General features: G+C 42.2%; 1 protein-coding gene across 2 annotated transcripts in view; it reads left to right on the top strand.

Annotated features, from left to right (window-relative positions):
- USF3 (upstream transcription factor family member 3) overlaps positions 1-8,817 on the top strand; it is a 47,230-nt gene extending 38,413 nt beyond the window's left edge. For both annotated transcript variants that reach the window (XM_080828320.1, XM_080828321.1), the window contains exon 7: positions 593-8,817. In XM_080828320.1, the coding sequence (XP_080684446.1) occupies positions 593-7,056 (6,464 nt within the window). In that variant the 3' untranslated portion in view covers positions 7,057-8,817. The remainder of the gene's footprint in view (positions 1-592) is intronic.
- The last annotated feature ends 10,879 nt before the right edge of the window (positions 8,818-19,696 follow it).

The raw sequence follows: 19,696 nt of genomic DNA, 5'->3' as shown, positions 1-19,696 counted from the left end.
TGTGACAGTAGTGTATGTATCTTGGCGCTCCCAAGGAAAGTTCAAGTTCCATTATTGATGCTCTCGTCGGTACTCTACTGCTTTACTTTCATGTGTTTCACTTGGGCTCTGTTGTTTCCAAGTGAAAGAGGAGTCTAAAGCCATTTATAAAGGGGACTACCCACTACTACCACAAATAATGTTTGCTGTTACAGCCTATCATATTGATACTCAGTGCTATTTTCCTGGCACGTTACCATGATAACAGTATATCTTTCCTCCTTTTGCCTTTGGAGTTGCCCTATTGGGAGTTTTTGAATTGGGAATCTTGAGATTTCTACATCGTGAGTAATTTTGGACCTTTGGGTCGTTGACCCTCAACGATACATTTTTTAAAAAGGATAGGATAGAGGTTTGATTATACCACTGTAAAAAGGAGAAAGAATTTGCTTTAGAAGAGAACTGAAGATTCTCAGTTGAGCTATTTAGAAAGACTAGAATTAGAACTGAGTAGTTAGCACACAGCTTTTTCTTAAGTTACCGTAAATACTGGCATTAACAGGTAATTGCTTCATTTTTTTTAATTGTTTCATTTTTATGTTTAATATTGTAGCTGAAGAAATTAAAAAGCTACGGAAACAACTGGAAGAAATTCAAAAAGAAAATGGCCGATATATCGAATTACTGAAAGCAAATGACATATGCCTATATGATGACCCCACCATCCACTGGAAAGGAAATCTTAAAAACTCAAAGGTCTCTGTTGTTATTCCCAGTGATCAGGTTCAGAAAAATATCATTGTTTATTCCAATGGGAGTCAGCCTGGTGGAAATAGCCAGGGAACAGCTGTTCAGGGGATAACCTTTAATGTTGGTCATAATTTACAAAAGCAGACCGCCAACGTGGCGCCGGTACAGAGGGCTTGCAATCTGGTGACTCCTGTGTCTATTTCTGGAGTTTACCCTCCTGAAAACAAGCCATGGCATCAGACCACAGTTTCTGCATTGGCTGCCAACCAGCCTGTTCCTCTTTGTCTTCCTGCTACCATTTCTGCTCAAAACATTCTCGAGCTTTCCACCTCTGAAAGTGAATCAAGTGTGCTTGGTGCCACCAGTGGCTCACTGATCGCTGTTCCCATTGGGCCTGAAGCCCACCAACATCGTCCCTTGCACACATGTCTGAATGATCAGAATTCTCCTGAAAATAAGAATGGGCAAGAGAGCCCCAAATTAGTGAGGAAAACAGTCCCTTGTGCCACAAGCATTCCCACCACTTCCTCGGCGACTGCTGCGAAAGTGCACCATGGAAGCAAGTCCTGCCTGAGCATACAGGATTTCAGAAATGATTTTCAAACCACCTTTGTCGTTTCAGTTACTACCACAGTCTGCTCCCAGCCCCCCAGGTCTACAGGTGATTCCTGTCCAGTGAGCATTAGCAAGGGTGCAGACTCTGCAGCTGTTACCGCGGTGGTGGCCCCCTCTGCCCCCGGAGGAGGGAAGACCGCCGCTCCCGTAAGCACTCTCTCTGCAAGCCCTTTGGACAGTAATTGGACACTTTCTTGTTCTTTGCCTTCTTCAAGTGTTAGCGCTTCAGATTTAAAAAACATGAATAGCCTTACCCGAATCTCCTCCGCTGGAAACACACAGACAACGTGGACTACTCTGCAACTGGCGGGAAACACTATTCAACCCTTGAGCCAGACACCATCTTCTGCTGTGACTCCAGTAATAAATGAGTCTGGTCCCAGCCCTACCACAGCCAACCACGGGAGACGCGTCACTACAGGTGTTAACTTGAGTAATTCCTTTCCAGCAGATGGGCAGGCAGTTGAGCAAGTGGTTGTAACCTTGCCTTCTTGCCCGTCTTTACCTATGCAGCCGCTGATTGCTCAACCACAAGTTAAATCTCAGCCTCCAAAAAATATCCTTCCTTTGAATTCAGCAATGCAGGTAATTCAGATGGCTCAGCCCGTTGGGTCGGCTGTTAACACAGCTCCAGGTAATCAAAACGTTATCATTCTCCAGCCCCCCAGCACAACCCCTTGCCCAGCGGTGATGAGAGCAGAGGTTCCCAACCAAACCGTGGGTCAGCAGATAGTGATCATACAGGCAGCTAATCAGAACCCTTTGCCGCTCCTCTCGGCTCCACCTCCTGGTTCTGTTCGACTCCCTGTCAATGGAGCCAGTGCTCTAATAGGGTCTAATAATCCAGTGCAGAATGTTTCGACCCCACAGACTTTTGGAGGAAAGCATCTCGTCCATATATTACCAAGACCTTCATCTCTAGCAACGTCTAGTTCAACACAAACTTTTTCTGTTACCATGTCAAACCAACAGCAGCCTCAAACCATTTCTTTAAATGGACAGCTCTTTGCTTTGCAGCCTGTGATGTCCTCATCAGGAACTACAAATCAAACCCCTATGCAAATTATCCAACCCACCACCAGCGAAGATCCAAATACCAACGTTGCCCTGAATACGTTTGGAGCTTTGGCCAGCCTCAATCAAAGCATATCGCAGATGGCTGGGCAAAGCTGTGTACAGTTGTCTATTAGCCAGCCTGCCAATCCTCCGACTGCTGCAAATAGTCAGACCACCCCAGTTAACTGTGTTTCGTTAACAACAACTGTAGCATCTCCTGTGACAACTGATAATTCGGCCATACTACCCAGTGCTTACAGTCTAGTAACTACTCCCTCAGTGAACACTGTAGCTTGTTTACCTAACGTGAAGTCGAAAAGGTTGAATAAGAAGCCAGGTGCCAAGAAACACTTAGCAGCTAACAAGTCGACGTGCCCCCTGAATCCAGTCAGAGACGCGGGCAAGTTTGACTGCGCCAGCACTGATGCCACAGCGGAACCGTCATGTAATAATGACGGACTGCTGGAAAGCCTCCCTGTTGGGTTACCGTCTGTCGCCGGGTCCCAGGCAAACAGTGGAAGTGTTTCTAGTGCACATTCTGTGGACGTTCTGAATCCCGAGTCAGTGATACCTGAATCTCTACCCCAATCTAAGTCAGCAGAAGAGACTAGCTCACCCTCCCAAGAATCTGTACTGAGTGAACATTTTGTCATGGCCCCAGCAAAATCCAAAGATTCTGCCCCCATTTTGCAACGAGAGACCCCTCAGGATAAGCCACCAACTAGTTTGGCGTTGTCAGATGCTGCCAAATCCTGCACTTCGGCTAGCATGTTGATTCCATCTCCAAATGATCCCCACGTTTTGGTTTCTCAGGTTTCTGGTCTGTCATCTACCGCCAGCACTGCCGGTACGGAGTGTGTTTCTGAGGTAGAGGTCATTGCCGAACCTTGCAGGGTGGAGCAAGATTCACCTGATACGTTGCAAGCGACGGGTCTCTTAAAGGGGCCGGGTTTGACTGCACTGCTGTCTGGTCTCGAGAAAGAGAAAGACCCTCAGAAACTCTCTCTTTCAGTCCAGGTGGACCATCCTGACTTTTCTTCAGAAAACTCTAAACTGGTTGATGCAGGTGTCGATTTACATCCCAAACAGGAGCTCTTACTGATGAGCAGTGACGATAGAGACCCGGGGCCGCCTCACTCGTGCGTCCCTGATCCAGAGGTCATCAGTGGCTCCTTGCTGGTCAGCAGACAGGCTGATTCTCCCATGTCAACCAGCTCTGGCAGCAGCCGTAGTTTCTCGGTGGCGTCCATGCTTCCTGAAACGACTAGAGAGGATGTCACCAGCAGTACAACGACCAATACGTGTGACAGCTGTACCTTTGTAGAGCAAACTGACATTGTTGCTCTTGCGGCAAGAGCTATTTTTGACCAGGACAGCCTTGAGAAGGGAAGAGCTGGGAGCCAGGCTGACATGAGGGACATCACTTCGAAGCCTGCCGAAGCATCACCTCTAGAGGGGGACCAGCCTTTCAAAACACAGGTATCTAAAGAGGGTGGTGCAGGACAGGCAGAAGCAACACCAAATGAATTTACTTCTCAGGATTCGATTGAAGCCACAGTGGATCGGCCCCTTGGGAAACCAAGTTGTTCTGTGGGAATGAAAACATCCAGCACCTCTTTACAGGTTTCGACCTCTCAGCCATCAAGCATCACCAGTTTGAGCGTGAATAATCTTATCCACCAGAGCAGCATCAGCCATCCTCTGGTCAGCTGTGCTGGTTTGTCCCAAACTTCAGAGCAAACAACTGTTCCTGCAACGGTTAATCTGACGGTGGCATCTAGCTCCTACACCAGTCAGCCTCCTGGACCAGCTCTGATGACCGAATACCCCCAGGAACAGCTCAACACCATAACTGGCACCATACCAAATCCACAGATCCAAGAGCCCCTCTTAAAGCCAAGCCAGGAAAGCCGCAAAGACTCTGCTAAGCGTGCTGTCCAAGATGACCTTTTATTGTCTTCGGCTAAACGTCAGAAGCATTGCCAGCCAGCCCCGCTGAGGCTTGAGGCTATGTCCCTGATGAGCCGAACTCCAGACAGCATTTCTGATCAGGCTCAGATGATGGTCAATCAGCTCCCTCCCAACTCTGCGAACTCTGTGGTGCCCATCAGCAACCCAGCACACGGGGACGGCCTCACCCGACTGTTTCCACCTAGTAACAATTTTGTGGCCCCCGCATTGAGACAAACAGAAGTGCAGTGCAGCTCTCAGAATTCAGTTGCTGAGCAACAGCAGACCCAGGCCAGTCAACATCTCCAGGCCCTGCAGCAGCATGTTCCGGCCCAGGGGGTGTCCCACCTGCACAGTAACCACCTCTACTTAAAGCAGCAGCAGCAGCAGCAGCAGCAGCAGCAGCAAGCAGTGCGAGAGAGGCATCACCTGTATCAGCTGCAGCATCACATACCTCATGCAGAGAGCTCTGTCCACTCTCAGCCCCATAACGTCCACCAACAGAGGACTCTACAACAGGAAGTTCAGATGCAGAAAAAGCGGAATCTTGTTCAGGGCACTCAGGCCTCTCAGCTTGCCTTGCAACCAAAGCACCCCGGAAATGACCAGCCCCGGCCCAAGAGCGGTCAGCCACACCCCCACCATCAACAGATGCAGCAACAGATGCAGCAGCACTTCGGAAGTTCGCAGCCAGAGAAGAGTTGTGAAAACCCTTCGACCAGCCGGAACCACCATAACCATCCCCAGAACCATCTCAGTCAAGATCTTCTGCACCAGCAGCCGGATGTTGGGAGCAGGCAGCAAGGTTCAGGGGTTTCTTCGGAACACGTATCCGGGCATAACCCGATGCAGAGGCTTCTGACATCAAGAGGCATGGAGCAGCAAATGGTGTCCCAGCCAAGTATTGTGACGAGACCTTCAGACATGACCTGTGCTCCACACAGGCCAGAGAGAAACAGGGTTTCAAGTTATTCTGCTGAGGCACTCATCGGAAAGACATCTTCTAATTCCGAGCAGAGAATGGGCATATCAATTCAGGGTTCCAGAGTTTCAGATCAGCTTGAAATGAGAAGCTATCTTGATGTTCCCAGGAATAAGAGCTTGGCCCTTCACAATATGCAGGGTCGCGTGGACCATCCCGTTGCCCCGGAGATCCGCCTTTCTGACTGTCAGACGTTTAAACCAAGTGGAGCCAGTCAACAGCCCCCGAGTAATTTTGAAGTACAGTCCTCAAGAAATAATGAAATAGGTAACCCTGTATCATCCCTGAGGACTATGCAGTCCCAGGCTTTTCGAATCAGTCAAAACCCTGGTCCACCACCAATCGACCGCCAAAAGAGATTACCTTATCCAGCAGTTCAGAGTATCCCAGCAGGAAATGCCATCCCACCAAGGGACAGTGAAAACACATGCCATCAGAGTTTCATGCAGAGCTTACTTGCCCCTCATCTTGGTGATCAGGTCCTTGGAACACAGAGACCACTCTCGGAACATCAGAGGAACACACAATGTGGTCCATCCTCTGCCATTGAATATAATTGTCCCCCGGCTCATGAAAGTGTACATATTAGAAGAGAGAGCGAGAGTCAGAACAGGGAAAGCTGTGACATGTCCCTAGGTGCAATTAACACCAGGAACAGCACCTTGAATATTCCTTTCTCCAGTTCTTCTTCTTCAGGAGATATTCAAGGTCGAAACACAAGTCCCAATGTTTCTGTGCAGAAGTCCAATCCCATGAGGATAACTGACAGTCATGGGACCAAGGGCCACATGAACCCTCCAGTCACAACCAACATGCATGGGGTTGCAAGGCCGGCTCTGCCCCATCCGTCTGTGTCTCACGGAAGTGCTGAGCAAGGGCCTCCTGTACGTCCAACTAACTCTTCAGTTCCCCAGCGATCGAGGCATCCCTTGCAAGACAGCAGTGGTTCCAAAATCCGTCAGCCTGAAAGGAATCGTTCTGGAAACCAAAGACACAGTAATGTCTTTGATCCGAGTCTTCCCCATCTTCCTCTGTCTACTAGTGGCAGTATGATTCTTGGACGCCAGCAGCCCACTACAGAGAAGAGAGGAAGTATTGTTCGTTTCATGCCCGATAGCCCACAAATACCTAACGATAATTCAGCACCTGACCAGCATACACTATCACAAAATTTCGGTTTTCCTTTTATTCCTGAGGGTGGCATGAATCCACCAATAAATGCTAATACTTCTTTCATTCCACAGGTAACTCAGCCTAGTGCCACTCGAACGCCAGCTCTCATCCCTGTAGACCCCCAAAATACTCTACCCTCCTTCTATCCCCCGTACTCTCCTGCTCATCCTACACTCTCCAATGATATTTCCATCCCGTATTTTTCCAATCAGATGTTCTCAAATCCTAGCACTGAGAAAGTCAACAGTGGAAGCCTAAATAACCGATTTGGATCAATTCTGTCTCCTCCCAGGCCTGTTGGTTTTGCTCAACCAAGTTTTCCTCTGCTCCCTGATATGCCGCCAATGCACATGACCAACTCTCACTTGTCCAACTTTAACATGACATCTTTGTTTCCAGAAATAGCTACAGCTCTTCCGGATGGCTCGGCAATGTCACCTTTGCTTACCATAGCAAACTCCTCTGCCTCCGACTCTTCCAAGCAGTCCTCAAACAGACCTGCCCACAACATAAGCCATATTTTAGGTCATGACTGCAGTTCAGCTGTCTAAATATTGATAGACTAAATGTATATGTATCGGCTGAGACTACAAATGTGTTTGTGTGCGCGTGCACACGTAATGCACATGGAGAAGGAGATAATGTGTGTGTGTGTGTGCGCGCGTGTGTGTATCTGTGTTTGTATGATCAGTTTCCAGTTATCTTCTGAATGTAGGGAAGTCACGTCAGAAATGATGCGAATCATGGGTTGTCAAAAACAAATTATCTTTCATTTTCAGCTGCACGGTGTGCTTTTTAAATTTTCTGAATGGAGTTAGATTTTCAAGTTTGATTTGGAATCTTATATTCCCTAAATGCTAATAAGCTTGGAAATTGGAGGAGATCCTTTTGGCATGTGCTGAGTAGTAGGAAAGAACCCAGATTTTAAACTTGATTGTTGATCATTTGTAAAATAGGTACTTGAGATAGTTGAATTGCTCTCCAAAAATCCAGCCACTTCGATGCAATGCAATGGCACGTCACCAAATGCTTGGCTGATGTCCGCATCTAGAACAGTTTCTTACCCATGGCAGGTGTTGAATTAATATGGAATGAATGTCCATGGTTAAAGTCAAGTAATTAGCAGGTAAATGAGTTGTTTAATCAGCCTTTACTCCCAAGGTCTGGTTTAGGTAGAGCCTTCTTTCTTAATTATAACAATTCATCAGTTATCTGAATTTAATGTCTTTTCTTCACATTAGAGAGCCATTTTATATTTTAATGTGCCAAGATCCTAGAACACAAAGGTCTTCCTTACTTAGCCTTAAAAATAGCAATCTAAAAAGCAAAGTACATAGACATTCTCCATTTTGCGCTTGCATTTTGCATCAGGTCATAAGGGTAAAAGCAGATGTACTGCGGAGTTTCACTTGTGTTCAGTGAAAGATTGTTGTTTCATCAGTTAAATTTTGTTTCAGTATTCTCTCTTCATTCTGTTCATTTGATCCTGAAATAATTTCTTTTATATTTGTTTAATCATTAGGGACTGCTCAGTAAATAGTGTTTGGAATCTACACGATTATTTGAGCCTTACTTTTTAAATATTTCTGAGCAGAGTCTTAAGCTCTGTCAGTATTTTCACTTACTGATATTTATATTTAAAATATGGCATTGTATGTTACATTATTACCCTTCATAGTAGACTTATAATGAGAAGATGAATTTGTTCATTATTTTTCCTGATGGCAGATGTGAAATGGTGCTTCAGAAAATTGTCTTTGTATATGTCCAGGTGTGTGCGTGTGTGTGCACAGACAGATTTTAAAGTATAAGCTGGTCCTTTAAAAATTGTCCTGCCATGTGGAAATGGAAATTGTGACCTGAGACTCGCTGAAGTATTGGAAAACTCGATGTCAGGGTTTTTAAAAGCCCCTTAGAAGTTAATTTTGTACACACACGTGCGCGCGTGCACACACACACACACTAATATATTGAATTTAGAAAACTTAAAGCCTATGAAAACAACCATATATACTCATATTCTCAAACCTATTATTTGTTGTTGTTGTTGTTGTTATATTCTGCCAAATAGGGGATGGAGTGGGAGAGAGACGTATAAATGGTTCCGTCTGCTCTGTTAATAAAGGCAACCCAAGGACCAGCATTTTATTTTATTTTTTTCCTCCTTAAAAATGCCTCCTCAGGCTGGGTCAGAGCAGTTAACTCTGGCGAATACCTCTAGTGAAGACTCAGTAAAAGGGTCATGTGTGCCTCTTGAACTATATTTACCAAACCTTCCTCTCTCTTCCTGCTGCCCACTGAAGCAGCCTCCTGGGGGCAAAAAAAAAAAAAAAAAAAAAAAGAGTTGTAAACAAGAAAAGCTGTATTTTCTCCTTCAAAATGGTCATGGTGAAGAATAGGAGTTACTTAAATAAGACAACAGATAAACACAGTAGTTAGAACTTGTAATTGGGAAAAAAGTGAGATTCATGGCTTGTTTTTAAACTAATTACCTTAACTGAGTTCTAAGTTATGACATTCGGGTTTTTCTCTGTACTTGAAGGGTCCAACCTGCCAATTTCAAGAAGGATAGTGTTCACTATGTTGGGCTCTTCTCCCTCCCTCCCTCCCTCCCTCTCCCTGTCACTCTCTCTGCCTTTCACATACACATACAAGTGCACACACGCACAGCGTGGCAGCTGTTGAGTTCTGAAGAACTGGGCACTGTTCGATATAATTAGAACAACAGTAAAAGGCTAAGGAGAAGATCAATTTGAACTTCGCGGTAGAAAGGCCTGGAAGGCTGGTACTGTCAGCTGTTCCTCTGTTGCATTGATTTTCTTTTTCTGCTCAGCCCTGTTCAGAGATAGCATTTACGTTTTTCAGAGCTTTCATTCCAAGCACATAATACTTTGATCCCAAATTAGCCTCTACCCTTCGGGAAAGCTTACTTGACCATCTGAAGAAAGATGTGACCATCTGCAAATGGTTTGGCTCCTGCTTACGTGTAGCTCTAGTTATCTTACAGACATGTGCATACGTATGTAAGAGATCATCGTATATATGGACTCAATTCTGAAAGTGTTCAGAGCATAGTAATCTTATTTGATTGAAAGGCACGAGTGTATGAGATTTACCAGCTGTATATTAAGTATTTGATAATCAGAGCTACATGATTTTGGGGAGGAAATTCATTATTTAATATCTAGCGGTCTCTGGATATAATTTTTGGCAAAAGCGTGGCAGGAAACAGTCAATTTTGGTTATAGTAAATTTATTGTTATTTTTGGCTTGGCTTGCTAATATAGAACTGGGTCTATAGAATGTAAAAACAATTTCCATAAATTTTTGATTTCTTAAATACACAAACATATACAAATGTATGAATCGAAGTGAGAATCATTAATTAAATTATTTCTATCTTTTAGTGTTGTTGATCACATAGAATCAATTAGAGAAAGTGATTTCTCTAAAGATTTAACACGGTAACTTCTAATGAGGTGAAAAATTTCATATTTCTCATGTATAAATTTCTGATGTGTCAATCATGGATAAAAGAAATCAAGTTGATGTCTTTTTTTTTTTTGGTACATACTGGTTGGTTGGGGGATATTTTATACCATTTAAGGAAGTTTATTTTTGTTTATATTGTAAGACCTTTTGGAGGGACCAGGGATGGTACCTTTTTTCTAAGTAAGGAGTGATACTCCACAGTGATCATGCTTTTTAAAATTTAACATAATAGAACAGTGGAAGGAGAAGAATGAGGAGGGAATATTCTTTTGCAGCAATTTCCAATTACATATCAGGGTGAACTGCAATAAAGATCAATTTTTAAAAATCAGCCTTTTTTGGGGTTTGTTTTCCTAGTCAGCCTTCTTAAAATATAAAATTATTTAAATGCTTTAAAGAAAATTCATTTGCCTTGCTCTTGCCTTCTAACATTATCCATGTCATGGAAAGGCTAAAATTTATATTCCAAAAGAAAATGTGGAAACACATTTTAATGGGAGTGACGTTTTAAAAATTTGAGAAAGGGTAAAGACTTACTAACCAGCATCTTCTTGGCTTTATTCTTCCTCTGATCTGTAGGTACCTACACTCCTTTTTTCTTCCATCTGCTCTGTGTCAGACAGATGGCAGGGAGCCTGTTTATTTCCTTAGGGTGATTACTCCTCTGCTTTGAAAGGTTTATTGGGCCCATCCATCTCTTGGATCATTGTTTGATATAATGAGTCGTGCTCCTCTATCTGATTCCCAGTTCCTGGCTTTGGGGACCACTGTATCTCCTGTTCTATCAAGAGGTAACAAGAATTTCTTGAAACAAAATTAGTTTAGAATTAAATTAAAATATTGAATATACCATACAGTTCTGTTCCTTTTTTTTTTTTTTTAAGATTTTATTTATTTATTTGACAGAGATCACAAGTAGGCAGAGAGGCAGACAGAGAGAGGTGGGGGAAGCAGGCTTCTCGCTGAGCAGAGAGCCTGATGCGGGGCTCGATCCCAGGACCCTGGGATCACGACCTGAGCCGAAGGCAGAGGCTTTAACCCACTGAGCCACCCAGGCGCCCCAGTTCTGTTCCTTTTTTTTGGATGAATTTCCTTTCTTCCCATGGAGGAGTTTCAGAAAGCGCAAAGGTCGTACTAAGATCAGATAGCTTTGGATTGATATCTTTAGGGATCTGGAAGTCATAATACTGTTGTCTGTATAAATTCTTCCTTTGTCCGGAGATAATTGCTTATGGTTGTATACATCCAGAGGGCAATAATAATAGCCAAATAAACTAGTGTGAAGTTAATCTGTGAGTGATGATTTTATGATACCTATATGCAAATTAAAGGCCAGAAATTCATTTCTTCTTGAAGTACATTTTGGGCTAAATCTCCCAACAGAAAAGGGTCCTTTTTTTTTTTTTCTTTTTTTTTTGGCTTAACCGTATCCTCTCTGCATTCTACCCTTCCTATGTGAGCCAGACAGTGTTTTTACCAGAGTCTGGGGAGGGGAACACCAAGTTTAGATGGAGGCAGTCCAGCGTGAGGACCTTCTTGGACACGCAGCTTCTGGTTCTGCCCACATGCCTCTATCCTGGTACTACACTTTACTTGAAACTGTGCCTCTGGTCCGAAGACCAGCCATTGGGACATACTACTCACCCACTCCTCTGTTATATAGCAAAGGACCAGCCAGAATGGTACGTGCTGTGTAATCAAACACCTAGAAGACAAGAACAGCTGTTTCTCACTGTTGCCTTATCATTCTCTGAGCCATCTTTGATGCCGATCTTGTAAAAAATGTACTGTTTAGAAGCAAAACTCCTTTTAAAGTCTGAGCTTGTAGGTGGTGGTCATTCAACACCGTTATTTCCACATTGGCACAAACCCTGTCAACTGTAGGGCTCGGGTGCAGGCATAGCTTTCAGATGCTTCATAAACACAAGCCAACGTGGGTTGAAAGTACTGGATAAAATATTCAAATTGGTGTTATTTTGGATGATAGTCTGCATCATCTGTCACCAGAGATCTCATGAGACATAGAATACTATCTTGTAATTTAACACTTTTAAAAATGATGATCATAAGTTGTGGGGGTTTTGCTTTTTTTTTTTTTTTTGGCTCAGTTGTGTGTACAGCTCTACACCATACTCTGTTATAGAAACTCAAGAGTTGTCTCCATCTCACTTCTTCCTCACTTCTCTGGATCTCTTTATCCCCATCCCCTAAGTCTTAAAACCATTCTCATTTGTGGGGTCATTGAGGCACTGGACTTGACTATATTGGTAACCTTTAAGGGAGTTGAACTGTTGATCTTCCAAGAAGAAAGGGACCAGACAGTGTTGCTTAAAATGCTGCAGTTGTGTTACTGTGAAGAAAAGATTCACTTCCATGTTCAGCAGGCCATATACATACACCCACACACACATACATGCACACACACACGTGCACACATATTTTGGTAAAATAGGTGGAAAAATCTGAGAACATAATTACCTTCACAAATAATTTAAAGATACACTGGGTGAGAGGCTTACTGTAGGGCAGTCACCAGAAAAAAAAAAAAAACCTAACTGTAGTTTTTCAATAGTGTAATATTTGTATCATGCCAGCAATGTCTGCTGTGTACTGTGTCCTATTACTGTAAATCACCTGGTTTATAATTCTAATGGGAACTAATTTGTTTTGTAATGGAATCCAGAGCAGATATGTATAATACGATCAGGATTGTCCTACAGTTGTAAATAAGAATAGGTCCTGTTTATTTTGACATCTTTTTACAAATGCATTGTATTAGGGTGTGAATATTCTGAACCATGCTCTTGTTTAAAGTTTTGAAATTTTTATTGTTAAATGTAACATTTTAATGGTTGTAATAATTATTTGTATAGATATGAATATAGTATTTTATTTAAGAAAATAAACTTTGCATTTTTGCATTGTGAATTCTGTCTTTTCTGACCATTGCATATGCTGCCTCAAACCTGGTATTAAAATAACTTGTCTTGCATACCAAAATTTTCTACTCAAGTAACCTTCCAATTTTGCTGAAATGTCTGAAAATGATACCATGATACATTTCCCATGGGAACCGTGTTCCTGATCAAAGAGTCAACCTCAAATAAATTATCACCAGCGCCATACTGTTAGGGCAAACGATACACATCTGTACCTACTGTTAAAAGTAAAACTGGACTTTCAGATCTGGAAAGTACTGACAGATGATGAAGCTAAACTCCTCCTCGTGTATTTATAGTGGAGGAAACTGAGGTACAGAACTTTGGCACAAGAAACGCGTCTTTCATTACAGCTACCCACATCAGCTTGGTTACATGTTTTTTTGAAGATTTTATTTATTTGAGAGAGAGAGAGCTCATGGGAGCAGGAGGAGGAAGAGAGGTGGAGAAGGAGCAGGAGAGTCTCAAGCAGACCCGCACCGAGTGCAGAGCTCAATGCAGGGCTCGATTTCATGACCCCGAAATCATGACCCTGAGATCGGGACCTGAGCCAAAATCGAGTTGGAAGCTTAACCGACTGAGCGACCCAGGTGCCCCCAACTTAGTTACATTTTACAAGCCTGAAGTTTGAAGGAAAAACTAGTTGCAGGGGAGCTTGAACAGCATAAAGTGACATAAGATTAAATGCCTATAAATCAAACAATTTATTGCTCAGGGATGCCTACAGATATGATAAAAATCATAAATTAAGGAAATGATAAACCCAAAGTTTGGGATAATGGGTGCTTCTTAGGAAAGGAGAGAGGGGGATTGTATCAAGGAGGGGTACTTCAAGCACTGGTATTGAACTGAATAGTAGAACTGATATTGAACTGGTATTGAACTGAATAGTAGATACTCAGGTGTTTATCTCACACATGAAGTTTTGGTTTTACGAATGAATAAACTACATTCTAATATTAAAATGGGTAAAATGAGGAGGTTAGAGATCATTTATTCCCATATCTCAATCAAGCTGTTCTTTTAAAGGTCTTTCCACAAAAATAAATAATATCTTTCCACAAAGATAACTCAAAAGCTCAAGTGATTTTAGTGAAAAATTCTTCTAAATGTTAAAGGAAGAAATAACACTGATCTACCCAAACTCATGAAATAGAGTTAGAGGGATCACTTACAAACTTGTTTTAGGAAGTTAACGTAACCTTGATACCAAACCTGTCACAACATTAGGGTAAAAGAAAAGTATAGGTCAGTATTCTTATGAACATGGATGTGAAAATTCTAAAGATGTCAGCAAATTGCATCTAGTGATACAAGGAAAGAATTATGAATTACGACCTAACAGGGTTTATTTCAGGAATGTAGGGTTAACATTTAAAAATCAATTTATGCACTCATTGTCTCAGAATAAAGGAGAAAAAAAACCATATGTACACTCAAACCGTTGATAAAATTCAGCATCCATTCATGGTAAAAACTCTAAACAAAATAGGAAGAGAAGGGAACATTCTAAGTGACGAAGTGTATCTACAACCCGAACAAAACACCAAACACAGAACTACAGTTTATATTATACTTAGTGACTTCCCCCTGAAGTTAGGAACAAGACAAAGATGATCATTATTTACCAATATAGTCAACATTTTTTTGGTGTTGCTGACCAGTGTGTTACCAAAGAATAAAGCTACTCACCCAAAACTATACAACGTTGCTGGCAAAATAAAGGATACAAATATCAAATCATTTTGTTGTACAACTGAAACTCACGTAATAGGTCAATTATATCTCAATAAAAAAAGATCAAAAGCTTACTATAAAGCTCCAACACTTAAAACAGTATGATATTGGCACAAGCAAAAAATAGTTGACCAATGGGAAGGAACAGAAATCTCAGACATAGATTACATGTTATAGTCACCTGATTGATGACAAAGGTGCCAGTTGGATCTCAGTGAATAAAAGGTGGTATTTTCAATAAATGGGGCTGTAGCAATTGGATATCAGTATGGAGGGGGGAAAATCCTGGGCATCTCTATTTCACACTATATGCAAAAATTAATTCAAGTTGGGTCACAGACCTAAATGTAAAAGGTAGAACACTACAACTTCTAGGGTAGTGGTTCTTAAAACATAGGCCCCAGGACCCTGGGGCTCTCTGAGCTTAGGGAATCTGTGAGGTCAATGTTATTACTATTGTTTTTAAAGATTTTCTTTTCTTCTTTTTTTGTTTTAAGTTTCCATCTATTTGACAGAGAGAGAGAGAGACGGCGAGAGAGGGAACAGAAGTAGGGGGAGTGGGAGAGGTAGAAGCAGGCTTCCTGCCGAGCAGGGATCCCAAATCAGGGCTCGATCCCAGGACCCTGGGATTATGACCTGCACCGAAGGCAGATGCTTAATGACTGAGCCACCCAGGAGCCCTTCATAGTCATTTTTATGGTAGTGCTAAGATGTGACATGTCATAACTGCACTGGTATTCGCACTGATGTTGCAAAAGTGATGGTGTGTGAAACTGTTGGGGCTTTAGCACAAATCAAGGCAGTGGCACCACTACTGTGCTAATAGTCATTGCATTCTTTAAAAAAATTTTTTTTTATTTGAGTGTAGTTGACACATGATGTTACATTAGTTTCGGGAGTACAACATAATGATTCAACCTCTTTTTATATTACGCTATACTGGATACGAGTGTAGCTAACATCTGTCACCATACAATGCTATTACAATACCACTGACTATATTCCCCATATCTTCCCTTTTGTCTTCACGGTTTATTCATTCCATAACTGGAAGCCTGTATCCCTCACTCCCCTTCAGCCATTTTTCCCTCCCTCTCCCCACCTCCTCTCTGCAACCATCCGTTTGTTTCCTGTAGTTAGCTGATTCTGCTTTTGTTTGTTTTGTTTTAGATTCCACATGTGAATGAAATAATATATTTGTCTTTCTCTGTTTGACCTATTTCACTTAGCATAACGCCCTCTACGTCCATTTATGTTGTCACAAATGTCACAGCCTCATCTTTTTTACATGGATGAATCTCACAGACATATTAAATGACAGAAGCCAGACGAGAAGGAGCATATACTGCAGAATTCCACGTATATGAAGCTCAAGAAGAGGCAACATTGGTCTATACGGAGAAAAGCCAGAATGGTGGTTATCTCTGGGGCAGGGATTTGACTTGGATCAGGCACAAGGATGTGGGAAACCTTTTGAATCTCAGGGTGGGTGCTGGTTACATTGGTGCATATGCATGTGCACATGTGCACTTACGTGTGTTACGTAATATAGTTTACATGCATTGCGTGATATAGTTTATGCGTGCCTAAATAAAAAGTTAAGAAAAAACTGTCTACGGAAGTCTGAACTGATGTTGGTTTTCTCTTGGTCAATTTCTTGAATCAGTAAAATCTAAAAGCTATTTTACTGTCGTTCTTTAGACAAAGAAAAGGCAATGGCATTATTTTGTGTCTGGCTGCTGTTACCAGGCTGTGAGACTTCGGGCAAGAGGTCTTAGTTTATTAGTTGGAACATTATCTATCCTACCTCACACGATTCATGTGAGGGATGAAAGAGGTTTGATATTTGAAAGTTTTCATACGGTTGCAAAGGAATATTTGAATGTAAAGAGGCCAGTTATTTTCCAGGACCTTCCCCGCTTCTATCTCCCCTACTCAGGACACTGAAATGCAGGGAATACTAGACTACAGTGTGTTGGTCAATGTCAACAGCCCCTTTGACCTCTTCTTTCTGTGAGAAATTAAGGCCATAATGCTAATATACTGCCTACATAAGTTGAGAAGTCTGGTAGGTTGGCTCACTGGTATCAATGTGCCATCCGTGTTCCCACAATCCAGTAAGTCCCAGATTTTAGGGAAGATAATGAAAACCGAGCCTTTAACTAAGTTTGGGCTGAGCAAGTCGGGTTTTGTTTTTGTACATTGTCTTAATCATATTCAGATCTGTGGTTTGGAAAGAGGCTAAATCCAAATTGTGATGGTGGAGAACTTGCCGCTTCAGGGAGGTTTTCTGGGAACTCATGATTCGATTAGGTTACATCCCTTTTTTAAAAATGCTGCTGAGTGGCAAATGTGCAAATTCACATTAAATATAAATTTTATATATATATATGTATGTATATACACACACACACACACACACATATAGATATATGTGTGTGTGTGTATATATATATATATTTAAAAGCCCAACAGACAGCTTAGGATGAAGAAGAACACTGGTTAGTATATCAGTGTTGCAAACCAAGTCATGTTATTTTTGCTTTTATTTCAGGACACATTTAAAAACATTTACCACTACTATCACTTATTTCCAGTGGAGAATGCTGATTCTCCAGTTCAATGCAGCCTCCTTCCTCTGCCTCTGTTTGGTGAGATGAAACCACTCCCTTCTAGGAAGGGAGAGCTGGGCCCCGTCCCCGCGTCAGAAGATGGTTCAGCCATTGACAGGAGTGGTGAATTCTGCCTGGTCTACCTGACCAGCATTGATCAGTCCGAGAGGCAGCTTTGGAGGACTTTTTGACGTGGCGATTTTTTGAGTCTGTGAATGTTTGTTAGGAAACAGAAACCAACTGCATTCCTGTGCTTTCTCTCCGTTGTTAATTGTGTTTCTGACAGCAGGCTTCCAGTGGAGACCTGACACCTTATGAAAAACATGAATTTTAATTTAAAATGGATCTTTGGGCCTGTAGCCCATTGCCAAGTACAATCTTTGAATCTATAAAATGGACTTTGGTTTTTAACATTACAAGCTCAGAGGCTGAAGCAACAGCCCTCCCATGAATCCAGCTGTTCCAGTTTAAGCGAGCCACAGTGATCCAAACCCGTGGTTTTATCCGTTGGCTTTCCTAAAGCACGGTAGGTTTCATTGTTACTCAGGTTTATATAACAGACACGCATCTTCTGAATTTTGATGAAACCTTCTCTTTTTGTTAAGGTGTTCAATAGTTACACAATTCCAGCCTACATGGTTTGCATGTATAGACACAAGCATACATGAGAGTAGAGCTTTCCTTACAACACAGTCTGTCTCCCCTTTCTCTGGTCTCTGTACCCAAGCTACTCATTTCAGACTGAGAACCCAGGTTTCGGCACCATTCGCTTCATCTAGTCAACAGCGACTGGAGTGTCAGTTTCTCCATCTGGCAAATGTAGTAACACTGCCTACTTTACAGGGAGGTGGGGCTCAGGATTAAAGAAGGTAATGTACATAAAACCCTTGACACGATACCTGATGCCAAATGATCTGTTGTAACGATCAGTTCTGCAGACTCGAAGATTCTAGTGTTCGAGGTGGAAAGGCGATGGTTTCCAACAGCAAGGCTCCGCTAAAAGGGCAGGTGGAAAACTCAGTCTCCTGTTTGTCCTAAAGCAGTGAGGGATGGGTCGTTGCAGTTCCTCAGAAGTAGGGAGTTGGAGCAGTTTTTGCTTCCTCGAGGAGGAATCGAGAGGATCCCCACTCCAGCTCTCTCTCTAGGATCTCTGTTATCCACTAAGATCGAAATCGGGACTTTCATTTTCCCTATGAAAAACTGGAGGTGGTCAGTTCAAGCAGGAGAGAGGCTACGTTGTATCAGCAGCAAGTTTAGGACTTCACATCTGGGGATAAAAATTGCTGGTGCTTATTTGGACTTTTTTCTGGTTTGGATCTAGTGATAAGATTCTCAGAAGGCCACTCTCTTGTTGGAGAGCTTGGCCCACTTAACTGACAGATTGTGAGGATGTGCTTCATGTCCATCTTCCCTTTTGCACCCCAGATCCTATGACAGAAGAGATTGTATGTTTGTTGATGGCTGCGTCCACCTCCTCACAGAGTCTGGCCTGTGTATTTCTGATTGACTCTTAGCCAAAGCAGTACTTCAGACTCTATGTAAGTGGACAGAGAAGAGGTGAGAAGGAGAGGTTAAAAGAGAAATGGATCCTCTGACAAGTAGGTTATTTTATCAGATGTCCCATGTTGAGAGACAAGCAGAGTGAGCCTCAGGTCTGAATTTGTCCTCTTCCCCGAAGGGGCCTGCCTAAGACTGGGTACTGAGCCTTATGAAAGGCTCAGATAGGCAACATAACAATATAGTTCATAAATATATATTATGATCTTTATATATATATTATGATCCAAAATGCAAATCAACTTTTTTCTGTGATGGCAATGTTATAGAGAGCTTTTGAATTATTTTGGATAACTTGATAGTCACTTAAAAATTTAGAGTCCTAATTCATAAAGAAGGTGGGGAGATAGGGCGGAGGGTCCTAGGAGCGAACCATCGTGGGGTTGGTGTCAGACTTCCCTTGTCCAGACTTGAAAATCTTTCACTGTTTGAATCTCTTATTTTCTAAATCAGAACTATAATGCCGAACAAGAGATAAAACACCTAGACTTTGTTTAGCTCTTGACTGAGATGTGATACGACTTCAAGGCTATTCTATGTATAAAATATGGTGGTTAATTATTTTTCATCTCTAGCGAAATGTATAAATCTGAGATGACAGAAACTTTCAGGTAACAAAAAGGACATAGGATAGAGCCAAACGAATTTTTTAAAATGTGAAGTTTAGGGAAAATGATAAAATTTTTAAAAATTTGAAATTTAGGAAAAATGATAAAATCTCCTATTCTAGGGATATTTAGGAAGAAGGTAGAGTCCATTTCCCTGAGGCTGGAAAGAACAAGGGGTAATTCTATGTGAACAATGGTAACCACTTAGTCTTCCTTGTGCATCAGTAAGAACAGCAAGACCACACT

Source organism: Martes martes (genome assembly GCF_963455335.1).
Source record: "Martes martes genome assembly, chromosome: 1".
Classification (NCBI taxonomy): Eukaryota; Metazoa; Chordata; class Mammalia; order Carnivora; family Mustelidae; genus Martes; species Martes martes.
Note: the sequence above shows the minus strand (reverse complement) of the source record. Positions and strands in the feature narration are given on the sequence as shown.